Source organism: Oryzias melastigma, linkage group LG4 (assembly GCF_002922805.2).
Source record: "Oryzias melastigma strain HK-1 linkage group LG4, ASM292280v2, whole genome shotgun sequence".
Lineage (NCBI taxonomy): Eukaryota > Metazoa > Chordata > Actinopteri > Beloniformes > Adrianichthyidae > Oryzias > Oryzias melastigma.
Genome location: NC_050515.1, coordinates 5,073,266 through 5,095,413, shown reverse-complemented (window position 1 = coordinate 5,095,413; position 22,148 = coordinate 5,073,266). Strand labels below are relative to the sequence as shown.

Sequence of the window (22,148 nt, the reverse complement as noted above, 5' to 3'; positions counted from 1 at the left end):
CATCTATGTATTCCAGTTTGAGAGAAGGTTGTGATCTGAGCTCAATACTGCCACCTGTTGGAGCAGAGTGTACACTAACAAACACTGAAGAATCAAAATGAACTAAAATGTTTATTTGATCGATATTTTTTACATAAGTGGAGGTTTTCCTTGAATAAATGTTTCATTTCATCTCCTGAAAGTCACTTCTACTCTGGTTTATATGCCACAGGACCAAACGTTCGCCTGCTGTCGATGCGTCTGATGGAATAAAAAAATATAAAAAGGTGAGTTTCTTGACCACGGTAAAAAACCGAGCACGGGCTTGTTCACGCAGACGGAGGAGTGAACAATAAAAAAGGGTCTGAGGCTGTTCAAGGTGCAGTTTCTCAGTGGATGCTGGTGGTGTTTAGGTGGACACACTTGGCTGATGTTACTCCATGATGGCCCTGTAGATGACAGGCTCGATGTAGTCTCCACGGTAACGGGAGTTGATGACTCGCTGCCGTTTCGACTCTCGGATGATCTCCTTCTCTTCAAAGATCCCGTCAAACCTCATGTCTGAGGCTTTGGACTGAAAGGAGGACAGCGCCAGTGAGTCACAAACCGAATGTGCATCAGGGGGTTCAGATAAGAAGCTGCACGCACCAGTCTGGACTTCACTCTCTTGGGAAGTTCTTCATCCAGAGTGTAGACGTCGTCCCTCTTGGCTGTTAGCTGGGAGCCATCTTCAAATTCCACCTGCAGAGCAGAGGGACTCTTTAGAGCAGAAACACAACCACACTTTGCTTTAGAGTTCTCTCTTTTCCAGGTTTTTGACCCGCGTGCTCACAGTCAGAGAGAGCTCAACGAAAGAAGCTGTTGTCCGTTGCTCATGGCAACAGTCTTAAATGCTTGTTTTCTCTGACAAAAAGGAGCTTAAAGCTGTGATCTTAGTGTTAAGTCAATGCACAGATGCAATCAGAGGACTCGTGATGCGTTTTGAGTGTCAGATGCGGTGTGGCAGTCAGGAAGCTGAGTGTTTCGGGTGGTGTGGCATGTTTTCAAAAATCTGAACTTTTACACTGCGAATACATTTTTTGCGTGATTAATTAAGCGTGACTTTAATTAATCTAATGAATTATTTTAATCCCAATGATTTTTAACCTAATAATTGCTGTGAAAAGCTTTGTTTTGAGGTAAAATGGGCGAGAGCAGAAAGTGATCAGTGCGTGCCGCGCGCTGAAGATGTTACCATGACGACGTGACGCACTGGGTTTTAAATAGTATTTTGGAAAAATAAATGAAAAAAAATCTTAAAAATATAAGCAAGACTGAAGTTCTAATAATTATTTTAATATTTATATTTTTCTTAAACGACCATGGTTTGATGCCCTCAGGTGTGCATTAACACGAAAGTAATCAACCGACACAAAAATGAGATGAACACAATTACAAAAAAATAACGCGCTAAAATGTCTGTAATTAATTAATCGCGACTAACGCGATAAAGTGACAGCCTTGGTCGTGACAACCAATCATGGGCTCAGTTTTGGCCCGTGATGTGTTGACCAGCGGGTGAAGTCCAAAACCAACATGAGGGAGAATCCGATCGTTCTCCTGAACTTTATGATCTTTTTCTAATCTGCATTGAAACAAAAATAAAAAGATCCTCTATCTTTATTCTTGCTTCTATTTTTTTCCCTCCTTGTACTAATGGATCAAACCTAAATTGTGGAGAAAGTCCCCACAGAAGAACCTCTTCTCTGAAAGGATGAGATGAAGACCTGGACGTCTGAGCTGATAGAGTCTGCATCGAGCAGATACCGGATCTGCAGGGAAGCTGCTGGTGATGGATAGATTAGTTCTACCCAAATCCAAATCTGACGTTTGACCAAAAAGATTTTATCCTACATTTAAAATGAATGAGATCAGTTTCTTTATGAAGCTTCAGGTCATCTTAAGGCCTCACACAAGAGCAAGAAACACCTGCCAGACATGAGGCAAGAATCTTACCAGATACATCTGAGTGATGTGAGCTGCCACAAATTTGGCCCCGTACACCAGGCCGTCCGTCCACCGCACCTGAACCACCTCTCCTGACGGCGGGGGCCCCAGCTGCGCACAGTCCCGGCTCTAGCCAACAAAACGAGACTTTAGGAAGCTCTGCAGAAACCATCAGGGCAGCAGAGGAACTCTGAGGGTCGCAGCTGCTGAAGACATCTGGGATTTGAACTGATGTTTTTTAAAACTTCACTGTCATGAAAAAGCATAAACTGCATCTTCTTGTTTTAGAGAACTAAGTTTCTCCATTTGATCTGAACTGACTTAATCTCTATTAATATAACTAATGGCCTGCAGCTCAGCCAATCAGCTGCTCATCCGTCCTAAAGAGAGACACTTAACCCCACCCTCCCCCACCACATCCACAGCATAGGCCAAGCAGAGCTGGACTCAGTGGAAGCGTATCCCCTCACAGGTCTACACAAACCTGCAGGTTATCCACGGTCAGCTGACTGACCGGTTTCTGTGTTCCACTCTAACCTCTGAAGACGGTTTGATGTTGCAGGAGGGAAAAGGAGAACCTCACCACGATGTCCTCTGGGAAAAGGTTGTCGCTGAAGGAGCCGTCGTCGAAGTTGACCTCGTAGAAGGTCTCCTTGGACAGCTGGATCACGTCGCATTGGTAGTAGCGCCCGTTCTTGTGCTTGCAGATGACCTTCTGCCCCACGCTCAGCTCATGCATGGCCGCTTTGTTCCTCTGGGAAACAAAGAGATAGGTTGCTGCAGCTCTAGGGCAACGAGGATGAGCGGAGAAACCTTCAGCAGGTCTCTACCTCGATCTGGGCGGGGCCTTTGTGGCGACAGCAGGTGACGTGAACGACGAAGGGCCACTCTCCGGGCTGCATGAGGACCCCCGCAGCCTGGGCACAGGTGGGGTGGTAGGCAGTGGGGCAGCGGCCGTGCGAGCATTGAACACAGCAGCCGGACGCCTTCTTCATCCTCTTCTTACAGTAGTAACACTTCTGTCGGTTCACACACAGAAGGTCGGGATATGATACCAGAGTCTCGAACACCTGAAGACTAATTCTTATATTTATCAGTTTCCCAAAAATAAAAATAGTTCTAGAAAAAAATGAAAACAATAATAATTTTATTGTTTACATTTGGAAAGTTGACTGGTTTGTAGACCTAAATCGGGGTGTTATTGTTAATTTAGTTTGTTCCTATTTGGTTTTTATTTGTCTTCATATTTTTGATCCATTTATAACTCTGTCTTTGCCTCTGAGATCTGAAATTACCAACAGAATTACCAACTTTCAGATCTAAACTTGATGAATCAGCCCAGGGCAGATGGAGTATTTTGTCTTTTTCAAGCTCAAAAACCCAGTTTTTGATCTATGAGGCAGAAAATCTCTGTTTGAATTAATGATCTTTTTAACATCACAACAAAAAAAAATGGTCATAGTGGGACTTTAAGTGAAACTCTTTTGACTGTTAGAGTAGCCTGTAACGAGAACTCAGACATGTTAAACTTCCTCTGCTGAACTCACCAGTTTGAATCTCTGCAGAGGAATTCCACTCAGATCCACAGGACTCCGATCAAAGATGCTGACGAAGCGAGCCTCCAGAACCGCCACGGCGCACAACACGTGCACCCACCTACATCATTCAGAAAGAGCTTCGGTACAGTCAAAGTTGAAGTTGATTTGAAAGTTTTCACCACCTCGACTCACTCCGCTACATGTGTGTTTGTGTGCGTGCTTACTTACTTGTGGTTGCTGGTTCTCTGTAAAGCTCCGCCTCTTAACCAACAAAGGCAGCAATCCTGGACAAAAAAAAAACACACACAACATCAACCTAAAACTCACAGAAGCTGGCAGAAAAGATACAGGAAAACCCCAAAACTCAATCAGAGTTTCTGCAGAGACGAGCAGATCTATTTAAATGCGATTGAAGTCATTTCCTCGGTTCCATTTTCTGGCTTTTCATCCATTTGTAATTACCTAGGGCATTGCAGCTCATGGTCACGAGAAGTTTTCTCTCCTAAGAGTTTTAATGTGTCTCTGAACTGAATGTTTTGCTGTTTAAAGGCCTGCAGAAACCTGCTCACAGGAACCCCGGGCTCTTTAGGAGTGTCAGCCCAGTTCTCTGGTCTCATCTGGATCACAAATGTGTGGACAGCAGTCCCACCAAAGACTGATGGACCAGTATGTTGGCTCATGCAGGGATCAGAACATTTCTACTGTCACCAAACGGCAGTGTTTGCTCTGTCTAACCTCCTTGTTCTGAAACTCAAGTGTTTCAGTAAAACATCGACTCACCTCTGTCATGGCGTTGGCTTTACAGCGTGCACACTTCCACTCCTTGCTCACAGTGGCTGGATCCACACCATAACACGCTGGAACACAGAAACACAGAGGATGAAGCATGTTTGTGTTTGTGGGTAAATGTGTGTACATATGTATGTATATATTGGTGCGCTTGTGTGTGTGCACGTTTGTGTGTACAAACATGTCAGTGTCTATTTGAGTGTGAACTAACAGGTATGAACTCGAACGCAGCACTGCGAGCAGCTGATGAGGAGGCTGCTTCCATCTTCCTCCAGATAAGGAGCAACAGACTCGTCCTGCTGCTCCGAGTCCTCCTCTGTTGTTGTGGTGAAGCACATCTCTGGGATCAGAGGTTTGGTCCGCATGTGCCCCCCGGCCCCCATGACAGGGGCATCGGCCCTTTTGTACTCCGTCTGACAAAGAACAGAAACTATTATTAAAGGTTATTGAAGAAAAAATGTTTACTTTTTCACATATACATTAAAGAATGTGAATCTGAAGTAATAATCTGAGAGCGAGTCAGAGGCAGTGATCCATCCCCACAGTCAGTCCACCCCTGACTGGGGAAAACACTCGAAACTCTTTGCTCTGCTTAGCTAACCTGCTTTGACTGAAACAGTCTAAACCACACTGGATGTTTGAGGGGGTTTGATGTTTTTCTTACATCCTCTTAAGAGGTAAAGCTTTATAAACAAATAGATCTGAATTGACATCTATGTGTGTTGTTATTACACTTAAAAACAAGTGTCTTTTTTTATTAACACACACTTTAGTAAATGCTGCATTTTAACAATAATAACCAATGTCTCAGAAACAAAACATAAAACCATCAAAATAAAATGGAATTCGAATGTAACTTAAATCTCTCAGTAAATGGCACTTACACTTAGAAAGTTATTTGGGTAGTTAATTCCTAGGAAATCATTGTGTAGTTGATATTTCCAAGGTTTTTAGGCAAGTAGCTTGTGGAGAGTTTTCGTGTTTTCTTGACTCTGAAAATTGTTTGGTTGTTAATATTTCTTTGTTTTGCATCCTTTCAAAGCTATATTCCTGTGAGGTTGAACTTTGAAAAACTAATAGGATGACACTATGCAAAGAAACTGTGATGAGGTGAGCAGTAGATCTGCTCAGGTGATCGTTACCTGCTGGTAGGTGTGAAAGAGTGAGCAGATGGAGCAGTATGGAGGTTTGCTGCCCATGCGCTGGTTGTATTCCTTTTCTTTCTTTAGGTTGTGTGGTCTGTTCTGCCACAGATGGGCCAGAGCTTTTGCCCAGTTCTCCACCTCCAAACCAAACTCCTCTGAGGTAGGAATCTCATCAGCGCCCTCTGCAGCAAGCAGGAGGATTACAGATTCAACGGTTGAGCTCAGAGGAGAATATCTGAAAATACTTTGACACACCTTCGTCACTGATACAGTCCTGGGGGGGCGGCTGGTGGTTTGGAAGCTGGACCTGGACTTTTTCTGTATCCTGATCTCCAGTCTCGGTAATTTCCATCACCTGGTGGAGATAAAGACTCTGTCTACATGAGAAAAAAAAAACACTTTGAAGGATCATATTTTTAATCAACTTACGTCTTTGTTGCCAGGTCTAAAGTCTTCCTCCTTCTGAAAGTCCCTGCCATCGTTCTCCTCCTCCTTTGGTGGGACATCCTCTCCATAGTCTCCTTTGGCGTAGCTGTGGACATGCAGGACATCTGCAGAGCTCAGTGGCCTCTGAAACAGGCCGCCTGGGCTCGGCTGGGTCTCCCCCGGAGGCTCCACCCCGTGGCCAGTCTCTTTAGAGTTTGAAGAAACCAGCTTGGCGGCAGGAGGTTGATAAAGAGAACCATCTGTAACTGTCTCTCCATTTTTCTCTTTCTTCGCTGGGCTCCGTCTGTTGACGCCTTTTCTGTTGCTGCTTTTTGACTGAACTTTGGACTGAAGTCGTTGCTTGCTGTCCTTCTCCTTGGTTGCTTCCAGCTCAACTCCCTCGATGTCTGGACAAAGAAATGTAATAGACAGGTGCTCAGGGTCAGACTTAGCAGTTCCTAGGCAAATTTAACACCAGAATCAGGAAAAATGTCTGAAGTTATTTCCCCTTATGCCTTTAATGTTTCCATGTTTACAGAGGCGGAGTTAACATACCAGTTATAGAGTTTTTTAACATATAATAAGGCCTGTGGAGCAACGTTCACACCGAACACGATTTGGGCGGCAGTTGTATCCAGTTTCAATGTTAAGTCAATGGTGCATCAAAAGAGAAGTGGCCAGCACAAATTAATAGAACGTTTTTCCTAGACTGTTTTAAAACTGCTGCTTTGGTACTTGGGTTTCATCTTCCAGGTCAAAATGGCCAAAAAAGGTTTTTATAATGGATCACAATTTGGTAAAAATGTGATTTCCACAATGTATAATACAGTATCTGAAAACAGACTAAAACTGTTTTTTCTGTGTACATTTATAAATCCCCTTTAGTTAAGTGTATTAATTTTTAAATCTATTCAACACAATTGACAGGATAATGAATAAAAACCTAGAATATTTTAATAGTGTATAACTGCTGCCATACCTGATGGGACAGAAATCTTTGCAGGAGACTCCACCTCCATCAGCTCGGGTTTCTCTGGCTCCGCCCTATCAGTTTTCTTCTCCATCAGCTCGGGTTTCTCTGGCTCCGCCCCCTCAGTTTTCTTCTCCGTCACCTCAAATTTCTCCAGCTCCACCCCCTCAGTGTCCTCCTCCATCAGCTTGGATTTCTCTGGCTCCGCCCCCTCAGTTTTCTTCTCAGTCACCTTGGATTTCTCCAGCTCTGCCCCCCCAGTGTCCTCCTCCATCAGCTTGGATTTCACTGGCTGCGCCCCCTCAGTGTCCTCCTCCATCAGCTTGGATTTCTCTGGCTCCGCCCCCTCAGTGTCCTTCCCTGTAAGCTCGGATTTCTCTGGCTCCGCCCCCTCATTGTCCTTCTCTGTAAGATCGGATTTCTCTGGCTCCACCTCCTCAGTTTCCTTCTCTGTCAGCTCGGATTTCACGTCATCGGAGTTGGAGGTCTTTCCGGCCTCCTTCTGACGCCTTCTACCCACGTGCGGCTTGAGACTGAAACGGTTTAAACAACCATTGGGAGAGCAGAGTTTCAGACACAAACTTAATTTATTAATTTTCCAGAAGTTTTGATACACAACAATTTACCAGAGAGAACCATGTTTAATGTCATTATAAGGATGTATTAATTATTAACACTAAAGCTTAAGTTTAATAGTATGAAATGACTGGCAAAACTTCAGCTGATAAACATAAATCAAGCTGAGAAAAGAAAAACAGATATAAAATAAATTAGGTAGCTAAAGTCTTAAACTAAGTAATACAAGAAGGATACAACAACAGTGATTTAATATCTAATTCAATCTCCTATGTGATGTAATTTCCTGTCTGCCCCCAAATCCTCATGTACAGAAACTCAATATAAACTCAGAAATGTATTAAAATCAACATAAAACCTAAACTGAGGTTTTTTTAAAAACCATTAGTACGTCTGAGTGACTTTTGTGGCTAAACGTTTGTTAATGTTCACAGCTCTCAAGAACCACAATGTCTTTATTAGGGATTACAAGCTTTTTCCATTGATTTTCCAAAAACATTAAACTGATTAAAATTTCAGAAACCCCAACCGAAGATTTTGAAACCACAAAATGAGCTAAAGAACTAAAACAAGATTTTAGAGTCTGAATGTCTCATTAATCAAGAAGACGATACTGTTTTGGAAAAGTACAGATATAATGACTCTTGTCCAGGTTAAGAAAAGTCAGGTGTTTTTTTATCCAGAAAGTGTCGTAGAAGCAGGTTCTCTCACAACAGAGAGAACAGAACAGGGTCATCTGCATAGAAGATGATCATAAGTGCACAAGTCAGCACAAAGAGTTCTCAAAATCTCAGACTAAAAAGTGATAAGAAAAATCCAAACAGAAACCAATGTTCTCCATCATGAGGAACTCTATCACACATAACCTAAAATGAATTTCAATAATGAAATCTGACTTTAATTGAAAGTACTTCAAGTCCCACTTCTAGGACATAGTTTCTGCAGAGCGGCAGGAGTTCATTAAAAAAAGTCTCCGCTGAGTTGTGGGCGGGACTTTTGGTACAAAGTAAGCCTCCCTTGACTTACCATCATCCCTTTGCTGACATGCTCTCCTGCTAGCTTACAGCCATTTACACTCCCAACTCAACATTACTGGTGCAAAAATGGCGAGCAATATTGGAGCTATTCAGCCATACAGTTATGACCCCAAAACCAGCTCAAACAAGGAAAACAAAGATGTACATGGGTCTATTTGTCTACGAGTGTATGCATCAAAGCATACCAGAGGGGGGAGGATGTGACCAACTATAACACATACGTCACTGCTACAGACTTTTTACAGTGGTATTTTTTGTCTGCTCCTAATTCAAAATTTGAATAAAGAAATACTCAAAAATGCAGTTTTAAGACTAATTTTCTTTATACATGTCCTCCATCGTGAGAACAATGTCACAAAAAGATAATAAATACACAAAATAACTATTTTTATTGGTGTGGTTCTTTCAACAACATTTAAGAAAAACTGTTAAAATAAGAAATCGCGTTCATGGACTTCTGTTGGACATCTTCTGCCGTGACCTTTGAACTCTGCAGTTGGACCAACGTTTAAGTGACAAAGAAACTCGTTTATTTTAATCAGTAAACGCCTTTCTGAACGTTTGATGCCAAAATGAAAAAATGAAAATGCAAAACTGAGAATTCAGACAAAAAAACAAGATGAAACCAGCAGAGCAATCAAAGCTCTTCTAAATAGACTTACTCCTCTGCTTGAATAAAGCCAGGTTTCAGTCTCTGTTTGAAGGAACATTAACCATGTTACAGAGTTCCTGATCACCAAATCCAAAATAATATTGAGGATGATAAAGTGTGATTGCAGATGTTCTGGTCCAAACCTGTTGTTCTGGGTGCGATCTGAAGGCTCCTCCGCTGACCTTTTAGAAGAAGTCTCCTTCGAGGGTGGGACATCTGCTTTTCTTAGAAACTCTGCGGCCTCTGGAGTCGGCTTGCAGTGATCGATAAGAACATGGTCCTTCCCCGCCTTCCACAGGCTGTGGCGCTCTGGTTGATACTTGTGGACGAACGCATCCATGGAAATCTTCACTGAGTCCTGACGGCAGGAGCACTGAGAGGAGACACAGATCCATACTGTCACCCCAATTGCACAGAATTAATAAATAACGAAACAAACAAAATGAACTTTATGGGTTTCTTTAAGCACAGGAGATGTTCTCTGGGAGTGAGGAGGATGGAAACAAGGAGAGGAACATCAGAAGCAACACAAAGTGAGAGGATTAGATGATTTGGTAGTGTGCAAAGAAGATACTCAGAGTTTGGTGAAAACACCACAGATGGAAGAAGAACAGGAGCAGACCAAAGAGTTTGTGGATGCAGAGACGGAAAAAAGCTTCAGAACAGGATCATAACCATGTGCCTCATTTCTAAAACTTCCATCTTGTTCTGCATATTTATTACAGAAACCTTTTTCTTTTGGAGCAGTCTTTGTGAAAGAGGCCCAGTCGTGCCAGAACAAAGAAGTAGTTTTCATGGATGTTTCTCTGTTTTTGCGTGGTCATACCAACGTTGCCTGTTTTCCGTACTCGATCCATCGCTGCGTAGCAAAGTTTGTGGACTCGGAGCAGTTGAAGCCGTGGTTAAAGCCGGCGTGGTAAGCAAACGGGAATGTCACGATGAACTGCCCCGCCTCCTGAATCACCTGAAGAGAACAAAATCAGATATAGACTTAACAAAAAAGACCCAGTCTAATGAAAATGGTTATTTTTGGTGTTTTAAATATGTATTTGTGGTATTTTCCTGATGATGGAGGACATATATAAAGAAGATTTAGATTAAATTTGCATTTTTACATTTTTCTTTATTCAAGTTGTTATAGATCAGGAGTAGACGAAAAAATGTCAGTTTGAAAAAGAGCATATTTGTGACAGAAAATAGACTGGGTAGGCCACAGGTTTCCTGCTCTGAGCTCTAAGCAACAGAGAGGAGAAGGGGAATTTCTAATGAACTCCTGCCACTCTGCAGAAACTATGTCCAACAAAACAATACAGCTTTCTTGATTTTGTCTAAAAACAGCATAATCATAACTAAAAGACCACTGGGAACACTTAGACAAGCAGGAAGAACATTTCTTCAGTTCTAGTTTCAGGTTGAAAATGTTTTTATTGTGTTGCAACAATTGCTGCAGATTTATGTTAAAGTTTTGTTATTTGTTTTTGCTTCTCTTCTCTTAACCTTTTAATTAACTGATCAAATTGACAAGAATGTGTTGATGAAAAGGGACAAAAAATCCTTTTCAAGTAAAGTATTTTCATTGTGAAAAAAAGACTGAATGGACAAATGATAAAAAAATGCTAAAACATCTTCGAGTGTTAAAATTTAGCAACAAAGAACCTTCAGATCCAGATGAAACTGTATAAACTAGAGAAGATGAAAAACAGTCCAATGAATACATTTGTGAAAATAACAAATAGAAACAGCTAAGAGGTTTATGATGTAAAACATGAGCTCATTGATTCTCAAACAAACAGGAGGAAATAAAGTGAGCTTACCTTCTCAAATGGAATACTGTACTTCTTCAGGATTGTAGGAGAAATTAACGTCATTTTATGCCGCAAGAAAGCTTCGCAGTTTTGAGCGTTTCCGGGGAAAAAACCTGGAGGCGCAGAAAAACATTTAGATTTCTGTGTGATAAAAAGAGCACAAAAGATTACTGTAAATATCCAGAACAAGTTTCAGTTCATCAGAAACAGTTCTGTTTCTGGTTTTCTGTTTTTGGATATCAACTGCAAAATGATGCAGAAATCAATCACATGTCCCACCAATTTGCATCTCTTTATCATGAAGGAAACTTCAAGGAAGCTTCATTGTGAATGAAAATGTCAATTAGTCATTAATTTATTAAAATGCTGGTCTGCCTTGTAACTAAAAGCTGTGTTTCATTATATCCCAATTATGTTATTTGTATATTATGCTAATATGTTGTTAAAGTTGACGGAAAGAATGGAAACTTCCAATCTCCTGGTTCATGAAAGGCCTTATAATGTCAGACGTTCATGAAATGATGGAGCCGGTTCCAATTGTTCTGGACTGAGCTCCAAGTGTCAGTTCCTTCATAAAGGGAGCGACAGGCCCTTCAAGAGACATCATTAGAAGTAAGAATTTGTTATTACAGAAGGCATAAAATAACTGTGCATAGCAGCTCTTACCTAAAGGACAATTTTATTTTAAATATCTATTTTATGTAAAAATATCTGAAAGAAATGTTAATGTTTCTGATCCAGAAATCCAGAAACTCCTTCCTCTCTTCAACCCCCATAGCTGTCTCACATGTCTCACACAGCCTTAAGTAAAGAATCCAAACTCTCATAATGCAGTTCAGATTTTACTGTAAAATATTGGGGGAAAATTAGGTTTGAGTGCAAAAAAAGGAAAAATAATATAAACTGGTGTGTCAAAGGTTTCGGTTTGAAATACTGGAAAAACTTTTTAATTTAAAGTAGGACCAATTGATGAAATAAAAACAAAACGAGGAAAACTTTCTCACCCTTGGCCAGCTTCTCCAACCTTCTGCCGTGCTCTGGGGGAACAACGTACCTGCAGAAGAATGTGAATAACAGCTGCAGTTTAACTTAAATCTTAGATATGTGTTAATCTGGGATGTTGTCTCATTTCTTTATTCTCTGTTGTACATGGATATGGATTTTTTTTCTCCACCTTTAGATCAGAAGTGCTTTATGAAAATGTTTGTGGTTATAAAAATATTTTAAAATCTGCAGAAACTTGATTGTAAATCTTTTATGAAAAGTTTTGATACAAATCCCCAAATCTTGCCCGAGCACACGAGCATGCAGGTGTGCACGTACCAGCTCCTGGGCTCTCCATAATGCATGTAGCTGAGGCTGTACAGGTCCATTTCCTCCGTGTGCCAGGCGAAGGCGCTCTTCCACATTCCGAAGTCCAGGTTTGGTCCCTGGGCCGCTTTGATCTTGTCGTCGCACTCACCCTCCACCGCGTTGAGAATAGAGTCGAGACGGCTGATGTTCCAGTCCGGCACGTCCTGTGAGGAAGAGGAGGCTGTCACCCGGATGATCCACACACCCTCAGTTTTTCGAAGCTTTCCTGTTACTCACGGGATCGAACAGCGTCCCTCTGACGTCCGCGCCGTAAAGAGGAGGGTTGAAGGTCAGGTTCTTCCAGAACTTTTTCTCCAGCTCGTTGAAGTCAGCAAACCTGGGGCTACAGAACCTGCAGCTCACAACAGTTTCAGGTCATTTAAGTTCAAACACATTTTAACTTCATGACTTAAAAACATCTCTGAGATGGACTGACTTGTCCAGGTTGGAGGTCTTCTGAAACTCGTGGACCAGCATGGGCTTCTTCTGGATGTTGTACTGCGTGAAGAGGCCTGACTGACCAGTCACCACCTGCTGGATGGGAGCAGGAATCAGCAGGTCATCCACGTCGTCATACGTCCCTCTTGGCTTCCAGCCTTTAGGAGGAATAACCTACAAGAGAAGAAAATAGAAAAGTCTTTTACTGTCCAAACATACCTGAAAGGGAGAGGGTCTAAGCTGCAGAAAAACTGAGATTCAAGCGTGACATTCTTTAGGAGTTTCTGGTCAGAGAACACTCATGGAACCACAAAAACCAAGTTTTAAGAGGGGGGAGGAGTCAGAACTGAAGCCATATCACACATTAATAGTTCAATGTTTGCTCGCCTCCTCCTTTCTGTGATCAAGGATCTGCGCTAAGATTTCTTCTGGAACAGGAATGGGAAGATCAGATCTGTTTGTGCATGAGTCCATGTGCAGCCATGACAGAAAGATAAACAGTTTAGCCAGTACATCTCCAGCATGTAGAGTAAAGGGTGCACAAAACATTACAGGAACTAGGGCTATAATGCAATCTGATCCTGAAAATTCGAGTGTGAACATTAGCGACGTCCAAGATCGCTGATTCGCAATCTTTATAAATATAATAGAGTGTAGTAAAACATGATATGGGAACAATGTATGTATTGCTTTGAAATACAGAATAATGTTGGACTGTAAGTTTATAAACTAAAACAAAGTCGGATGGGCAGCGCTTCTGTCACCAGAAGAAAACAAATCTTCAAAATAAAGTATTGGTGAGGCTTCCTGTTTTCAAAGTAAAATTAGTGAGAGCTTTTTTCTGCTCAAAAAGTGAGACTGAAGTTCCGCTCACTGACATGAATTCTAAAAAAAAAAAAAAATTAGCATCAACATCTGAGCTTTAGCTCCAGTGTTTACATTGTTTTGGTTATGGTAACTTTTCCGTAGTTACGCAATTGACGTAACTCCAACAGATTCTGAAGCTGAGAAATGCAGCCTCACGCTGAATGCAGCGCTGCACAGCTGAAGGGCGGATGTAATCACACCAAGTCAGCTGATTCTGTTGCGTAAAAAAGACACTTTTTATACCGGAATGGCACCAATACGTAATGGTTAGACCGTTAAGTGATGTAGAATGTAGAGAGGAGTTGAGGAGGATAAAAGCATGGAGAACATTTTCAGGATTTGTGGTTAAATGATCAAAAACAACAGTAATACTTATGCTTTTTATGTTGTTTATTTTAGCTGACAGTTTAGTTAAACTTTAGTTAAGTTTGGAAGTTAACCAGAAGGTTGAGAAAAAAAAGTTTAAAGTGACAAAAACCACTTCCACCTACTTAAATCTTAATGTTTTAACAGTTTTGTTCATTCTGATCTCCTAAATAAATGTATAAATGATGGTGATTTATTACAAATTATTTTAATTTTCATACATTGAGTAAAAATACACACATTGCAACAAACATTATATTGAAAAGTAAGAATCGTGGTCCGACTTGTAAATGGTTGAGCTTGATTTGTGAATCAAATCAGATCGCCACCTAAGTAACGATCCACAGCCCTAACAGGAACCAGCAGAAACAACAAAAAACTCTCAACCAACTGTTGGACATTTAAACCTTGTTGTGCTTCACAAATACTAACGGCTGCCAACTTTTGCAAACACCTCCAGCAAAACTTTTCCAGAAGAAAGACAAATGTTTTTTCTGACATCCTTAAAGACTTTTTGTGATAAATGTGAAAGAATGTTGCCTCTGCAGCAATACTGCAATACTGCTTTTTAACAAACAGCAGAGGCCCCAAGTCATTGTGGAGGTAGACCCGTCCCAGTCCAAAGACGGCTCTCAAGCTGGACCCAGAACCTCGGTCAGCACAGCGGGTGGTTGAAACAGCAGCCGAGCAGAGACGGGAGCGAACACTATGAGCTCCATTGCTGAAACAGCAGGACTTCACTTTAATCAACGCTGGAAACTTTGAGGATTGTGGATCGTTTGGGACACAAAAAACGCATTTAAACAAAGAACAATTTGGAAGAGAAGAACTTACCTTAGCCATTCCCGCTCGGTGAGCTCCCTGTGACTCCATGTAGCCGACATAACGTACAAAATCCTTGAACTCCTCCTTGGAGGGGGTGAAGGTCATGACCCTGAAGGCCTCACTTTGGACTGAGTGATCTGTGGTCATCTTGAAGAACCTTACTACAGCCTGGACTCTGATGGATGTAGAACACAGACACATCATTATAGGTCTGCACTTTGTAAAAGAACAGTCTGACTTCTATCAGCAGTGTTTTCAGACACTCTGTCAGTGCTCCAGATATAATAATTTAATAATTCCACATGTATATTTGTTTATAGGACAAAATATGTTTTTTTCCCCTAAACTTATACTTATTCAATACATTTTTGGACATTTACACATGTTGTGCACAAACAGAGCACTAAAGCGATCTGACATGACAATATTGCAAAAAAGTATATTCATATTTATCTTTAAGCTCTTTATTTCAGTACACTTTAAACATTTATAGAGGCTTAATTTAAAGACCCACTTGGATGAAAATCAAGTTTTTGATGTTTTTAACATGTGTGATATGGTTCTGATGATGTAATAACCTAAATTAAAAAAAATTAAGCTTAAAGGTTCACGGTTATTTGCCATGCATGCATCAATTAACTCAAAAAAATGCTGGGCGATATGATGATACAAATTGTGTGGGCAATAGAAAAGTGTCTATTATGTAAATATATATATATATATCTTCTATCATTTAAATTTTTTATTGCTGAACTTCTGTGCAAAAATGCATTTTTCTACTAAGAAACTTTAAACTGTTGTGCACTTTAAATAAATGTTTCTTATTTGTGATAATTCTGTTACATGTTCCTTTAAAATAGAGGCAGAGAAAAGTAAGTAAAGATATTTTTGTCATTTTTTTCAGAGAATAACTGAAAATAAAGTTTATTTTGGTATATCGTGATACATATCGTTATTGTGATAAACAATAACTTATATCATGATATACAATTTTTTCCATATCGACCAGCACTACATCGAAACATATTGGAATTCTTGTGCAAAGCGTCATTTTTTTATTCAAACTGTTGTGGATCAGGAGCAGACAAAACAATGCAGTTGGAAAAGCTTGTAGCCGTGACATAAAAGCTAAGACAACAAGCCACAAGCTTCCTGCTCCACTCCATTCTGATGGCATTTGGTTCAAAACAGTACAGCTGGACAGCTCCAATATAGCTCGCCATTTTTGTTGCACTAGTAATGCTAGATTGGGGTTGAGAGGGGCTGTAAGCTAGCAGGGGAGGATGATGGGATATGGCGGCAGGCTTACTCCGCACCAACGATCATCCTCAGAACTCATCCTGCAGATACAATGTACTAGAAAATGACACAAGTTTTTGATTTGGACTAAAAATAGCATAATGATAATTAAAACACGACTGTGACGCTTTTAAAAATCGATCAAAAGGTAATCAAAGTGGGACTTTGCCTGAACTGCGTCTAATTCCTAATGTGACTTTCATCTTGGTGTGAAGAGACTAACCAGGTCGGTTTTTTCTACTGTTTTTGATATGAGGTTAAATTACTGAAATATGGCAATAGTTAACGTGCTTAATATTACAGTCAACTCTAAATTATTCCTGAAATTGGGCATGTATCCCATATTTCTAATGACAGTTTTTATTTCTAATTACAGCTTTAAAGTATCTACTTTTTAAAGGTTCGCCATGTTTGAAGAAAAAACTGAACTCTTCATGTTTACAGTTCATGCTGTGAATCTCGCTCTGTGATTGGATAAGCCGCACGTCTGTCACGCGCCTTCGACCAACGGCGGAGAAGCTACTCGAAAAATATTTACCCTGTATGCTAGCCGAGATGCTAGCCGCCAGAAAGCTCAGTGTGTTTCTGGGATTAAAAGTTTTGTCATTAAGAAGCAAAGCCCCCCGCGCAGTCGGGGAGAAACGTTCTGCTGGCGACAGTCACATGTTATCCGTGTCGCACAGTCAGGCCTGGCGGTACTCTGATACGGAAACATCCGCTAAGTGAGCGGCGAACTCAGAGATTTGACAGCTAACTAACTAGCAAACACGGCTGGCTGCCGACCGTTACTTTCTTCTGAAACATGCTCAAATTAAGTCCTACCTTCCTCAAAGTTAACTAATTCTCTTGCGACCAACATAAACTTACAAACGCAGAAATGTAGACGGGTTGGTTTTTTGCTACATCGCAGGAAACTGAGTAGAAACAGCCATCATCGCTCCGGGGGGAAAAGACAGACCTCCATTATTACTGTGTGGCGCATGCCCAGTGAGTATTTGTTTACACTGGACTTGTCAAGAGGGTTAGATTATTCTTCCAGCCAATCACGACGCAGCTCTTTTCTGGACCACGCCCCTTATAGCTGAGTTCAGATATGATGAACGGTGGAGAGCTGAGAGCAAAAAACTATTTACAACAGCGTTATTACTCAGTTTTTACCATGTATATATGCTATTATAATATATTTATTATACAATGTGAACAATGGGATTTTTTTTAAGTCCTTACTTATAGGGAACAACATTTATTGAATAACTTCTTTACTGGTCCACTTTTAGACAGCATCAATGTCAAGAACCCAAATGTTTTGATAAGCATTAAAAAATAAAATTACATTTGAATGTCAAATAAATGTATTTTATATAAACCATTTTTACTTGGGTTATGAGAAAATTTTGAATTTATTGAACATACTAATTTGTTACTCCTGTTCTAATACAATTATTATTATTTTTTGTCTTTTCTTTAATTGACCTAAATTCCAGTACCTCAATCAATGGGGCATGTGTGGAGAGAGTCCAGTGCATCCGATTCCTGAGCGTGCAGATTTCTGAAGACCTCTCCTGGACGGCACATACCACAGTGGCGGTGAAGAATGCGACTCCATCAGGGGGAACAACCTGGAGAAGCTGCCGGTTATCTTCTGCAGAGCGACTATGGAGAGTCCAGTCCTGACCTGCATCAAGGCTGTTGTGATCGTGCAGGTTTTGTGTTTTTGTGAACTGGTGTTATTTTTCTTTAAATGTACAGCTTCATGCTTGCTTGTAAGCAGTGGCTCAACTTTCACCTCATGTCTACATTTGTTTGTAATCCCATTTGTCATGACAAACTGAATAAAAAGGGTAAATTTCACTTTTTTAATTATTTAACAGAATTATTATTTTTTTACAGACTTTAAACGACATTTTATAAAAATAGCCATTGAAAAAATGAAACACAAGCATTTTGCTCTTGAATTATTATTTTAACCATAGTTTATAATAGTTAAGCGTCATGCTAATTGTTTAGTTGCCCATACTTTTTTATCAGCTAATTTAGCATCTCATCATTATTAGCATGGCATATTAGATTAAGCTTCTTTTTCTCTTTCATCATTTTTAAATTATTAAATATGCTGTAGACTGTAATAAAAGTGTAATGTTGTCTGATAAATATAAAGCTATACAAAATTATAGAAATTTACAACAGGATTCAACATTGTTTTACGCTCGTCTTCTGTCAGACTCTTGGAGAACAGTTTTTTACTAAATTGCCCTTGGGGGATTAACAAAGTTGTTCTATCTATTCATTAATACCATATCATCACTCATTCCAATGAAAATAGTGCTTTTGTTGTTACAGTATTATTGGTTGCAAATAGTTTAAATAGCTCTTTTCATCTGTGTATAATGAGGTTCTTCTTTAAAAAGTTTATGGACACTTTCATGGAAACAGAATAACATTTAAATGTAAAATGAACAAACAAAATGTTAGACAACATGTTCAACAAGTTTGTGCACAAAGATACAACCAATGAAATTAAGATTAATAGTTGCTTTCTGTAATATTTTAATATAATACTGCATTATTCACCAAGTATCCCAGATTTATTTGAGCTTAAATAACATTTATATGCTTTAAAACCATCGAGAGAGGGCGTTACAACCACCAAGTTGTCAGCAAGAACACTTTTCAACTGGAAATATTTAGTTATTTCACCATCCATCCATTTTCAAAACCCACAGAATCCCTTTCAAGGTCACATAGCGAGTGGAACCAACTCAGCTGCTATTGAGAAACAGGTTGCCTGTCTGCTGCAGGACCACACACTGACACCAAAGCGGAATATAGAACTTTCAATTAACCATTGAATCATGTTTTTGGACTTTTTCGCTCTTTATCCATTAGCTCAAAGAAAATCGATACATTTTCCTTTGAATCTTTAGAACATAATTTACTCTTCGGAATTAAAATTGCACTTAATTGAGCCCAAAACTCTAACAGTACCAGTTCTGCATAAAAACAGACAAAGATTTGCTTTTTAAAAGGATTTTAATAAATTAAGGTAGTTGGGTACAGGCTCATCAATGCCAGAACAGCCGGATCACGGCTGCAACAAATAGCATGAGGAAAGAATCATTAGATGAAAGATCAAGGTGTTGCGTGCATAAAAAGTGTCATAAAACCTTTGTTAGGTTTGAGTCCTTACGACACGATGAGGTTTTAGATGAAACAATTGTCTAACAAATATCAGCAGAAAGAAGCAGTCGTCATCATTGCATTGGTTTTTGTAAATGACAATTTCATTCATAAAACCTCTAAAAAGATTTTACTGCTGACATTTAAGAAAGTACTGAGCTCATTTTGTAGGTGTAACCTGTCAGATTAAGAAGTGATGGATGCAGCAGAGCTTTCAGTAACACTCCCCCTTTGCTGCAGTCATCATTACCCTTTAATCATAATGACACGAGAATACCAGATGCTTGATCAAATATAATCAACGTAGCAGCTGTGAATGAATGTTCTTTCATATCCTGTTCTCCAGACAAAATAATTAAATTAAGAAAATATCGCTGTATGGATTTACAAAATAAAGAATAGTCTCATAAAAATTGAAAATCAAATTGATATGTGGCAAGAGTTCAACTCAAGTCCTGTCTGGTTGGCTTCCAGTCATGAGGAGGTCTGTAGCAGCTTCATGGCAGTAGTCCACGGTGACCTTTCACCTCTCCTGAGTCTGGCAGGCGTCATATTGACCAGTCCTGCTTAGAGTCTCCTCATTAGGCCTCACAGGACTTGTGGTGCAGCGAGGATCCAGCTCAGAGATCACCAAACTGTTCTGAGGTTATGTTGCAAAGTGATCAAAGCTTCCCAGATACTCCAGAGCAGCTCTGTAGCACAGCTGGTACTGCTCCTACACAACAAAAAAGAATCAGACAAGTCAACAAAGTAGTTGTGCAGATAACTTTCTCTCTAAAAAGAATAACATGTAAGTGTCAGGAGTGTCCAACTCCAATCGAAGAGTGTTCTGCTCTTTTTCCGTAGACACCTACTGTGGAAGCTTATTGATGGTGGAATAAAGGATAGGGATAACTGAAAGTAAGTGAAGTCTACTCCCAGTAGAACATTTTCTAGAACTGATTATTCTCCCTCTCTGACTGTCCGACCTCACATTTGTGTCAGGATTCTGCTTTTTTGTTTTTAGAGATACTTCTTAGTGTTCTGTCATTTGAAACACACTAACTGTTATCAATCAAATGGTGTATAGGCTACTCTGTAGGGTTCATATGTTTGTAAATCTGACTAATAATGTCAATGCCTCACCAGCCATGAACCTCGCCGCACGTCACTGATTGATAAAATTGTCCTGATCCTTGTAAAGCTTATGAACAATAAAACTAACTTTACCTCTGTTTGCACCATGGCCGGCCTCTGTGTCCGCAGGACCTTGACCGTCTGGAAGACGTCGACCACTCCCTCCTGCCTTATTCTCTCCAGCACGATGCTCAAAGTGATGAAGACTCCAGTCCGCCCAACTCCAGCACTAATGAAGACAAAGAGAGTTTTCAATCTCCTCACAAACTGCATGACTCCATAAATGACAAAGCTGTCTGAGTTTGTAACTCAGTGTTCCAACAACTGTGACATAAGTTACCTACAACCAGAAGTTAATCATGGCATATCACTAATATATCCGCTAAACATCTCAGCTGGATGAAGTTAATAAATTAAAAACCTACAGGTCGTGCAAGCTCAAGGTTTGTTTATTTCAGATGTGACTGGCCATGGGTCACCTGCAGTGTACAGTGATGGGTCCGTCCTGACCAAACTGCTCCTTAGTTTTGTGAACTTGGCCGATGAAATCGATGAAGCCCTCCACAGTCTGGGGAACTCCCTGCTCAGGCCAGCCAGTGAACTGAAACTGCCGGATGGTCTTTGACTGACCGTCCTGATGGACATGCAGGAAAATGGGTCAACATGTACAAACTGCTGAAACCAATTTGGTTTTTAATCTCTTGCTACCCAAGATTTGGAAGTTTTCCTGAGTCAAGTTAGACAAAAACAATTAAAAGAAGCTAACCCTGGAGTTTGTGACCTTGAACTCTCGCAGGATGTATTCTGGCATATTGTACTCAGCCATGGGGTCCACGGTGAAGTAATGGTAACGAGCAGAACGCTCTGCTGGCCAGTACTGATGACATTTCTCCTGCAGGGTCAGCACCAGATGTAAAAAGAGCATGATATTGCTTTGAGATTTTTCTGTAAAAACTTAAAAAAATAAATAAATGAAAGGCAGAGATGTACAATTAATATAGACTTATGATCAAAAGAGAAATCTAAGCCCATAAAATGTTGAAAAAATGTAAAATATAGTTGCATTTTCCATAAATTCTCTAAGATTCTGTGATCACCTAATAACTATTTCAATACATTTTATCTATGAGCGGTATGAGTTAAAAAGTCCCATTAGTTGCCACACACCGTGTTAAATTTGTCCTCCTTATTTGACCCCTCCCCTGGGGGAGTGGTGAGCTGCAGACACAGCCGTGCTAGGGATCCATTGGTATTTTAACCCCCTAATCCAACCCCTTAACACTGAGTGTCAAGCAAGGAGGCACCGGGTCCCATTTTTAGTCTTTGGTTTGACTCAGCCTGGAATTGAACACACATCCTTCCAGTCTCTGGGTGGACACTCTACCACAAGGCCACTGACCTAGTTATTGAACTGTATCAGGCCCAGAGATCTTCACTCTGATACTCTAATGATCTCACCTTATTATTATTTTTTTAATTCTACTTTTGTTTGTCTTTAAATAAGACCTGAAGGAGGTTTAAGTGTAGATGCTGGCCCTTTTAACTCCTTTCATAAGAGCCATTTGAGATGCTTGCAGTCTAGCTAGTCTCCTGTCTGCTAGAGGAAACCCTAACAGGGGCATTTACCCCGAACAACATAGCGTCTAACACAGGGGTCTGCAACCTGCGGCTCCGGAGCCACATATGGCTCGTTTACCCCTCCATTGTGGCTCTTTTATTAAAGAAAAAGAAAAACGTTTATAAATGTTATAAAGTAAGAAGAGAGAAAGTGAAAAAAGTAAACTAACTCAAATTTTTACTCCTT

At 40.3% G+C, this 22,148-nt stretch overlaps 2 protein-coding genes and 1 long non-coding RNA gene across 8 annotated transcripts in view; 1 reads left to right on the top strand and 2 right to left on the bottom strand.

Moving 5' to 3' along the window:
* Positions 1-92: 92 nt before the first annotated feature.
* LOC112136987 (lysine-specific demethylase 4A) lies at positions 93-17,055 on the bottom strand. The gene is made up of 22 exons (XM_024259071.2): positions 16,919-17,055; positions 14,762-14,927; positions 12,693-12,868; positions 12,494-12,608; positions 12,227-12,420; positions 11,908-11,957; positions 10,913-11,016; positions 9,925-10,062; positions 9,242-9,471; positions 6,843-7,366; positions 5,867-6,270; positions 5,693-5,792; positions 5,435-5,619; positions 4,504-4,705; positions 4,284-4,360; positions 3,732-3,787; positions 3,513-3,621; positions 2,796-2,984; positions 2,549-2,719; positions 1,975-2,094; positions 628-720; positions 93-553 (listed from the first exon to the last, which is right to left on the bottom strand). The coding sequence occupies exons 2-22, from the start codon at positions 14,897-14,899 to the stop codon at positions 413-415; spliced, it is 3,516 nt and encodes a 1,171-aa protein (XP_024114839.1). The 5' UTR covers positions 14,900-14,927; positions 16,919-17,055; the 3' UTR covers positions 93-412.
* On the top strand, positions 16,567-17,911 carry LOC112136988. The gene is made up of 2 exons (XR_002917465.2): positions 16,567-17,038; positions 17,536-17,911. It is a non-coding gene; the product is annotated as an uncharacterized LOC112136988 (long non-coding RNA).
* Positions 17,912-19,062: 1,151 nt separating this feature from the next.
* The window catches only part of LOC112136894 (receptor-type tyrosine-protein phosphatase F), a 48,895-nt gene continuing 45,809 nt past the window's right edge, over positions 19,063-22,148 (bottom strand). For all 6 annotated transcript variants that reach the window (XM_024258885.2, XM_024258890.2, XM_024258882.2 and 3 more), the window contains 4 exons: positions 21,111-21,236; positions 20,824-20,978; positions 20,438-20,573; positions 19,063-19,943 (listed from right to left, as the gene is read on the bottom strand). In XM_024258885.2, coding sequence (XP_024114653.1) covers positions 19,875-19,943; positions 20,438-20,573; positions 20,824-20,978; positions 21,111-21,236 — 486 coding nt within the window. In that variant the 3' untranslated portion in view covers positions 19,063-19,874. The remainder of the gene's footprint in view (positions 19,944-20,437; positions 20,574-20,823; positions 20,979-21,110; positions 21,237-22,148) is intronic.